Genomic DNA, 10,339 nt, shown 5'->3' on the forward strand with positions numbered 1-10,339 from the left:
ATATGAGTTATATTATATTATATTTAATTAATATTTTTATTGAAAAAAATATGTTCACGAAAGCAAATAAAAACTAAGTATTATGGAGCAAATAAAAACTAAGTATTTTGGTGTTTCAATCTCCTAGGAAACTGGATCTGTATTTAATTAAAATTTTTGTGAAAAATATATGTTCACTATATCTACAAACAACACAAGTATTTTGGTGTTTCAATATTCTAAAAAATTGGATTCTTATATAGAATACATGTAGTTTGTCAGCTTTGACTTTATCATAATAATTGATTTTACAAAAAACATCCTTATTAAATTTATCAAATGTGTACAAACAAAGGACAAAGTTCACAATACATAATGGAAAACTTTGACCTTGGTTCACGCTTTTATATTGGTATATAAATATAATATATATATACACACACACACACACACACACACACACACACACATATATATATATATATATATATATATATATATATATATATAGATAATCTTATTTTAAAATTGCACTTCTTAAAAATAACCTTGTATATTTCTATAAATCTTCATCATATATTCCACCCATTAAATATTTATTTAAGGGAAAAAAAAGAAATTTCCAGTATCAATGTTTCTAAATTAAAATTATAAAATATGTTTTTTTAAATATAGATTTAACATTTATGATAAAATTTTAAAACTATCTTTTAATAACCTTCACAGTGTTATACTTTTTTTATATATATAATTTTAACAATAAAAATATCTTATAATGCCGAACACATTAACATCTTTAATTTGTTTAAAATAAGTTTATCTAAACACTTTAACAACTTATTTTTAAAATAACTAAACCGTTTTAGTTGAAAACCAAACTGAACCGAAGAAAAACTGTTCGAATATTGGATTATATATTTCTAAAATTGAAACTAAAAAAACGGAAATAAAAAATTGAAAATCGATCTGAACCGACCAATGAACACCCCTAGTCTATACCAATTTTAAAAGTGTGAACCAATGTCAAAGTTTTTCATTGTGTATTTTCAACTTTGTCTTTGGTTAGTACACACTTGATAAATTCTATGAGTATACTTTTGTAAAATCAATTATTATGATAATGTTAAAATTGACAATGTGTGCATATTAGATAACGTTCCAGTTTCCAAAAAGATTGAAATACCAAAATACTTTAGTTTTTATTTTCTTGTAGATAAAGTGAACATATTTTTCTCACAAAAAAATTAATTAAATTAAATATTTATCCAGTTTCCTAAAAGATTGAAACACCAAAATACTTTAGTTTTTATTTGTTCGTAGATGGAATGACATATTTTTTCAACAAAAAATCTCATGTATTTTAATTTGCGTAAAGACCTATTGAACTAAATAATCATATATTGAGTTCATAAATATAAAAAAATATCAGTTTTTAAAAATTAGACACACACACACACACACACATAAATTACACATCGGTGTTGAAATAAATCAATTTGTGTGGAGTCTAGTTTTAATCCAAAATAATAAATAAAAAACAAATCAACACACAAATATCATATATATATATATATATATAGATATGTAAAAGTTAAAATTTAAAAAATTAACTATTTTTCTCCTCAAAAAATCTAAAAACTATAACAATTATTTTATGTGATGATGTTACAATTAACGAAAAAATATTTTTACAAGAGTTGGAGATGAATATCTTCAATTGTTTTTAGCAAAACTATAAGATTGATATTATTTAAATATTATTGAAGTCTGTAAATATATATATATATATATATGCAAATCAATCTACTACGGGTTAGTTAATAAATCAAAAAAAGAAGTCTAGAAAAATTATGGATGACACGTATCACATTAAATTAAATATCCTGTAAAAATTACATTGATGTAAATTTTCAATCAGATGAATAAATAAAGAAAAATATGCAATAAAACAGTTGATATAAAATATGGAATGTTAAAATTTGTAATTAAAGACATTCAAAATTCAATCAAAAATTTCAGCAATGAGAGCATTGTAAGCAAAAAAAAAAAAAACAGTAGATTTCGAAAAACGAGAAATCAAAAAGAAAAGAGGATGTCGAACAAATACATTGATCATTAACGATACTGACATATCAGTAATGAAATACGATAACATACCAAAATACAGATGATAATGATGAAATTATTGTTATTCTTTGCAAGTAAATATTTTTAGCATAAAAAAAGACCATCTGATTAAATAATAACGATAGAAAAATGTAAATGATTGATGAAGATAGTATCACAAGAATTGTTATTAAAGATGATGATAATAATGATTCTTTCATGGAGAATAAAAAACACATGATATGAAAAATCGTTAAAGAGAGAAAAATTTCAAATAAAAAATAAAAAAAATTTGACGCATAATTTAAATTAAGGTTTAGAATGCATTATTTATATCAATTGTTTTTTTTCATAAATCAATAGTGATCAACACATAACATAGAAAATTACAAAATCATATTTAATATAATTTGATTAACATATCTCACTTATTAACAAATAAAGAATAAATCATACATACATGAGATAGAAAATAAGATGAATTCTTGGTACGAAGCATACCATAATTTCTCAAGATTAATAAAAAAATAAAAAATCGATCTGAACCGACCAATGAATACCCCTAATTTCTCATCCGTTCACTCCTATATATATCTTTCGAGGGTAGTTAGCAAAGTAACTTCAGTTAAATATATTTTTTTAGAAAAAAAATCCTCTCAAGTGTATTTTAAATCACTTAAATACACCGTGGGAGAATTATTTTTCAAAATTAAACAAAGTTTGACCGAGTTCATTATCCCAAATCTATCTTATTTTCGATAATTAATTAATTGCTAATGTACGCTCAACAAAGTTCTTGATTCGCATATATATCCAAAGATTTAAAACCAAATGTCCCACAAGATATTATTAAAAATCAGCGAAAGTATTGTAGAGCAAAATTATTACGTGAACTTTTTTTCAAATCAAAATAGCATAACCGAGGCCTGTAAAATTACAGTTTTCTTAAAACAGATTCGTTCACTCCCGGATGTGCTCGGAATATTGCAACGGACGCCTATTTCCCAGAATACAACGGTAGAACCCTGTAGTCATCTGGCACGAAGGTACTACACCGACGAACTGAATTCGTAAATGAACAGTATCAGGTAGAAACCCGACTTGAACAATGAGGAACAAAGAAAAATCCCAAGGATCTGAGCAGTAAAATAATAGCTCGAGCTGTGATGAACAAACCAATAGTTCATGCACTTTTCCACAAGAATGATGTAGCAGAAAGTTTTTCACGTGAGGAGGAATTGATTTGCTTCTGTGTGTTCTTCTAAATCATGCACATTTGCTATTAAATGCACATGCACTTGGGCAGCACACCATCTCAGGCAGCAGACTTGTTGGGCATCTCGGGTAGCAGCCATGTATTCAATTATGGAGTCCAAGTAGCCCATGTTGAAAATAAAATTTTGACAAAACATGGCCAACCATCATTAAATGAAAACATGGCCAACCATCATTGAATTTCATTTCCAATTATTCCAACATTCCCCCACATGAATGGAAATGGAAAAATCAACAAAGATAATCGTGATAACGTTCAACAGTTGAATTCTGCATAGGATAGGTAGACATTACCCTTTGAACCTTACCTTGTGAAAGCATAATAATTCACTGGTTGATAGTAGATGCTATGTTTTTTTAACTATACAACCGTTTTAGTAAATTAAGATATACTTCACACAGAACTCTCCCTGATACAATTCAGTTCTCACGATCGTGTTCGTTTTGGCCATGAACACTTGCCTGGTTCTGTGAGAGGGTCTAGAATTGTGCCTTGCAATTCCTTCAAAGCGGTCTCACTTCTCTCTCACATAGGTGATTCTATGTTTAATTTCATCAGAATCATTAAAAGATGTTTGCTTATCCTCTACACTCACTGCTTTGAAATAGTAATAGACTAGGGATTAACCCCCACAGTGATCTACCAAATTAGTGCGATTAGGTTGTCCCATTGAACCAAGTTCTTGGGATCTCCAGTCAACATAGGTTGGGTTTTCCTTCACACCAATTTATATTATAGGCTTCAGTCCCATTCCTTTTGATGATTTTGCAACTAACTCTCTGTTTAACCCTTTGGTTAACGGATCCGCTACATTATCCTTTGACTTTACATAGCCAATAGAGATAACTCCAGTTGAGAGTAGTTGTCGAATGGTATTGTGTCTACGACATATATTTCTAGACTTACCATTATACATATTGCTCTGTGCTCTTCCGATTGCAAATTGGCTATCACAATGAACACAAATAGCCGGTACAGGTTTTACCCATCCTGAAACATCTTCTAAGAATAGACGCAATCATTCAGTCTCTTCAGCACACTTATCAAGTGCTATAAACTCAGATTCCATCGTGGATCTGGCTATTACAGTTTGTTTAGAAGATTTCCATAAAATTGCTGCCCCTCCTAAAGTGAATACAAATCCACATGTAGATTTTGAATCTTTCATATCAGATATCCAGTTTGCATCACTGTAGCCTTCAATTACAACAGGATATCTTGTATAGTGCAGCCCATGGTCACGAGTGTATCTTAAATACCTTAGCAATCTGATAATTGCTTTCCAGTGGTCAGCTCCTGGATTACTCGTGAATCTGCTCAATTTGCTTACTGCATAGGCTATGTCTGGTCGTGTACAACTCATTAAGTATATCAGACTTCCAATTACTCGAGAGTATTCTAATTGGGAGATACTTTCACCCCGATTTTTCGATAAATGTTGACTTGTATATATCGGGGTTTTAGCCAATGCAGAGTCATCCTTATTGAATTTCTCAAATATTTTGTGCCCATAATGTGACTGACTTAGAACTACCCCTTCCGATGTTCTATGTATTTTAATTCTAAGGATGACTTCGGCTAATCCCAAATCTTTCATGTCGAATTTTGAGTTCAACAATTTCTGAGTGGATTGAATCATCTTATCATTACTTTCGATGATAAGCATATCATCTACGTAAAGACATAAAATGACATATCCATTTTCAGTGTCTTTAACGTATACACATTTGTCACACTCATTGATATTAAATCCACTTCCTAGCATGACTTTATCAAATTTTTCATGTCATTGTTTTGATTCTTGCTTTAAGTCATATAGAGACTTCACCAATTTAAAAACCTTATTTTCTTGCCCACGTGCAGAAAATCCCTCAGGTTGTTCCATGTAAATTTTTTCTTCTAAATCTCCATTTAAAAAGCAGTTTTTACATCCATTTGGTGTACTTCAAGATTCCGCAAAGCGACAATTGCAAGTATCACTCGGATTGAAGTTATTCTCGTTACTGGAGAATAAGTGTCAAAGTAATCAAGCCCTTCACGTTGACGGTAACCCTTGATTACCAATCTGGCTTTATACTTATCTATTGTTCCATCCGATTTCATTTTTCGTTTAAAAATCCATTTATTACCTAATGGTTTGCTTCCTGGAGGAAGGTACACTAGTTCCCAGGTATGATTTTGCAAAATAAATTCTATTTTAGAATTTATAGCCTCTTTCCATTGAGGTCCTTCAGATGAATTCATAGCTTCCTTAAAGCTTTGAGGTTCACTTTCCAACATGAAAGATGAAATCTGGACCAAATGATTTCTCAGTCCTAGCTCTCTTGCTTCGTCTAGGTTCAACCTCGTGGTTAACCTCTTGTTTCATTGCCTCGTGTGATCTTTTGGATGAACTTGGTTCTTCCTTAGATTTACAAGGGAACACATGTTCAAAAAATGAAGCATTCCTCGATTCCATTATCGTATTCTTATGAATATCAGGTATTTGAGATTCATATACAAGGAAACGATAAGCACTACTGTTGTGTGCATATCCAATGAAAATGCAATCAACAGTTTTAGGTCCAATCTTGACCTTTTTTGGAGTAGGTACAACTACTTTAGCAAGACACCCCCACACTCGCAAATATTGATATGAAGATGTTCTTCCTTTCCATAGTTCATATGGACTTTTATCTTGCTTCTTTCGGGGTACCTTATTTAAAAGATAATTAGATGTTAGTACAACTTCCCCCACATGTTCTGTGATAAACCAGAACTCAATAACAGTGCATTCATCATTTCTTTCAAAGTGCGATTTTTCCTCTCTGCAACACCATTTTATTGAGGAGAATAAGGTGCAGTTCTTTCGTGTCTAATAACACGTTGAGAACAAAACTCAGCAAAAGGTGATTCATACTCACCTCCACGATCACTTCTTAGTACCTTAATTTTCTTATCAAGTTGGTTTCCAACTTCACTTTTATAGTGAACAAATTTTTCAATAGCTTCATCTTTACTTTTAAGAAGATACACATAACAATATTTTGTGTTATTATCAATAAAAGTAATGAAATATTTATTTCCACCACGTGTTTGCATTCCTTTTAAATCACATATATCAGTGTGAATTAAATCAAGGGGTCCATTATTTCTTTCAATGGGTTTGAAAGATGATCTTGTTAGTTTTTCCTCAACACAAATTTCACATTTGTGGTTTTTATCAATATGAAATGTGGGTATGGTTTTCAAGTTAATTAATCTACGAATTTTATCATAATTAGCATGTCCTAGTGTAGTAACCGGTCTCCAAAATAAGATTAATCAAGTGCATTAATGATGATTAATTGGCCTAAATACAATTAAAGGATTTCATATCAAGTCTAAAGAGTTCAAAAATGGATCCAGGACACTCAAAATGGTCGGGAAGGTTCCGAGGGTCCGGATGGTTAGGAGGCTCCGAACTTGCATGGCCAGCTGTCCAGAATATTATGTCATTGATGACATCATTGATGGGATTTCGGAGAATCCGAAGTCAGGATCGGAGGCCCCGAACTCCGTCTATAAATAGAGGTGTCGAGCTTCATTTTCCAGCGCACCGAGTCCCTTTCTCCTCTCTTTTTCTTGGCCTTCTAGCTTAGATATAGGGAGTTCTAGGCGTCCTTTTGGAAATCCGGAAGCGGCAGTGCGATCTAGGCGTCGTAGCGGAGCTGTGGCCTAGTTGTGAGGCTATCAACAACAAAGGGCTGACGACAGACGCAGGTATAGCTTTTGCTTCCTAAAAATATTTAGGAGTATGCAATAGCTTAGTTAAGGCTTTTAGGATGTTTTTAAGTGATATAGTGATTATTGCTTATAGGCTTGGACTGCTAGATTGCTAGAGTGCTCAGGGGTTGTCTTCCTAGAGTTATGGACGTATTATCCGAGATACCCTGGTATAGTATTGACCGTCTAAATCGGTATGATTAAAAATCAACTGGCAAGCGTACCAGGTCAAGTTATAATATAGTGGACAAATGTCCAGATGTCGAACCCACAGGGACTGTATAAATATGATTACCAAAATATATTTATTCCTACTTAATCTAGACTAATAAAAAAGAGAGATTTCAGATTTTAAACTAATAATTAAAAAATGCAATTAAAATAAAATTAATTAAAACGCAGCAGAAATTTGGTTTAATTCAAATATGGGAAAAGTTCGATCAAGAACTCACATAGGTACCAGAAAATTCATGTAACGAGCAGTCGATCTAAGACATCAGACTTAATCTTAATTCACAAAAATTTTTCTAATTTGTTCGAATGACTATTTCTAGAATAATCAAATCTATTCAAATTTGACGGATTAATCTTTTGTAATTCTAATCAAATTTGAATGCATTAATAACTGTGAAAATTCAGTTTACACCCAAACCGCATAATGAAACCGAATTCTATTTCTAGTCAGTTTTACACTATGTTGACTATCAAAGTGAACGAATTCGAAACCTCCTCTGTCGACTTGAAATCGAATAACAAGCAAACAAATAACTGGCCAAGAAATTTGCAAGACAAATATAAATTCGATAACCAATAAAATCAAATCAAGTCTGAAAATCTCAAATAAACAAAACAAGTTTTATACATAAATTGTCTGACCCAATCACGTGGCCTTGATCGAAGAAAAAAAACTACTCAATAAATAAATTCATGATTTAAACAAGGTTTTTAATCATGAAAAATAAAAAAAATAAGAAAAAAAGAAGAATTCTTCTCCCAAGCAGTAGCCGCCTCCCACGTTCTCTGCGTCTGAAATTCTGGAACCCTTGAAAAATATAAAAATCTCCTATTTATAGTGCCCGGATCCCATAATAATTAATTTTCTTACGAAATATAATTCTCAAAATATTTCTGACTTTGCGACACGCGCGCGTGCCTGGGATGTATCTCGCGCGCGCACAGTGCAATAAAACAGAGTCTTTGGCCTTCTCTCGCGTGCGCGCGAGGTAGAAGCTCGCCCGCGCGCGTTCTTTAATTTCCTTCATGCGCGATAGCGCATCATCTTTTGCGCCAACCACCACCAACAGTGCATGATCTTCATTCTTCTTCATGCCATCAACCGATCAACTTGTTTCTTTTTTACCAAAAAATATCGAGTTACCTCATACTTTCTGTAATTAACCCAAGGAAATGCTGTGAAGATAAAATGCATAAAACGACACAGAAACAAATATAAAATAATTCGAACTAATGTAAAAACGCCATAAAAACATCACAAGATAATGCATACAAAATGCACTTATCAACACCCACATACTTAACTCTTGCTCGCCCTCGAGCAAGACATGCAAAAACAATATGCAACAAAAACATGGTAAGGACGATTCATGAGAGTGCACAGCCTCCGAGAAGTTCAATCACAAAAACAAAATCACCGACATGCTCTCAACTTTTCATAATACACCTTCAGTTTAACATGAACATGTGTGTGTGAAATGTCATTCCAGTTTCATACAACTCAGACCGAATCTGTTTCAAAACTGCTTAGCGACCTATGACAAATTAGTGCAAGTTTCACTCATCAAGTGCACATTCCTTCCAACGACCTATAGACAAAACCCACCTCCCTTGAGATAATGAATTACACACCTCCGGATTTTGCACCCGGTATTCCTTTAGCCCCAAAAATTACCTGCAAACTTAGCTATAACTAAGATAGGATTCAAAAATCTATTTTTTTTAATCCTCTCGTATATAGCCCCCGGATGGAGCTTCAACCCCATTTTACCCGCAAACTTAGGTATGGAGCAATGATTAGGATTTCAATCATTGTTCAAGCCCGAACGAAGTTGTAAAATTTTTTTTTCTAGGTGCGCTCAAGATCATAAGTGTAAACTAGAGCCTCATCAAAATTCATAGAACACAATCAAGATCCACAAACCACCTATTATCGTGCAATGGTCAACTTCATGAAATCTTTCGTTACACTCCACTGGTCTAACATAAGTGCTTATAAATATTCACGGTTTAACCTACAGTTTCTCATGTCCAGTCAAGAGCAATTTTTTTTTCTTTCAAAAATCCAATTTTTTTCCAATAAACTTCATCATCATTGGCTATTATGACTCATCCTACTCATGCAAGACAAAACAAACAACAACAAAATGATATGCATGATTACAAACCAAACACAAAAACTAAACCAAATGAATGCAAACATAATGAACACAAAACATAATAAATAAAAAAAAACACAAGAACCAATGCAATAAACTAGTCTACCCCCCCCCCCCCCCCCATAATTATCCAAAGCATTGCCCTCAATGCTTCAGAAAAATGAACAAAATGCATACCAACACACAAATGCAAAGACGAACAAAAACACAATGAAAACAACAATAAGACTCCCCTGGTTTTCGATTCATCCTCATCCTTCTTGACGGTATCCGCTGGGTAAGGTATCATCAGTCTACATATATTGGCAGGCATGAACAACTGGCATAGGAAAGAAATAAAAATAAAATAAAAATAAAGATAAAAACCAAAAACAAAATAAAAGGCAAAAGCAAAAACACTGGGTTGCCTCCCAGTCAGCGCTAAATTTATAGTCTATAGCCCGACTATACTCCTCTCTTGAGTGACAAAATTCAAGGTGGTTTATCCACCATCTGTGAAAAACTCAGGTTAGTCCTGCACTTGCATGCCACACCATTAAAGAAATTGTGCAATGGACTAATTCCTGCGGAAAGCTGAACCTGAAGACATTCATCACCATAGTCATGAATCACATCGATAAATTTGACAACAGAGCAAGATTTTAAAGTTGGGATCTCAGTAGCCGACTTAGGCATATTAAATACAACTTGTTCATCATTCACTCTCAACACTAACTCTCCCTTCTCAACATCAACTAACGCTCTACTAGCAGCCAGAAACGGACGCCCTAAAATCATAGGCACCTCACAATCCTCATCCATGTCAAGAATAACAAAATCTACAGGATAAATTAACTTGTCT

General features: G+C 32.8%; 1 protein-coding gene across 1 annotated transcript; it reads right to left on the reverse strand.

The window, feature by feature from the left end:
• Positions 1–4,379: 4,379 nt before the first annotated feature.
• On the reverse strand, positions 4,380–5,126 carry LOC140878034 (secreted RxLR effector protein 161-like). The gene has a single exon (XM_073281635.1). The coding sequence runs from the start codon at positions 5,124–5,126 to the stop codon at positions 4,380–4,382; it is 747 nt and encodes a 248-aa protein (XP_073137736.1).
• Positions 5,127–10,339: the final 5,213 nt, after the last annotated feature.

This window comes from Henckelia pumila, chromosome 2 (assembly GCF_033568475.1).
Source record: "Henckelia pumila isolate YLH828 chromosome 2, ASM3356847v2, whole genome shotgun sequence".
Classification (NCBI taxonomy): Eukaryota; Viridiplantae; Streptophyta; class Magnoliopsida; order Lamiales; family Gesneriaceae; genus Henckelia; species Henckelia pumila.

Bases quoted from the DNA above. Each gene is read 5' to 3' on its own strand.
- LOC140878034 (XM_073281635.1), bottom strand. From the start codon at position 5,126: ATGCTAGGAAGTGGATTTAATATCAATGAGTGTGACAAATGTGTATAC.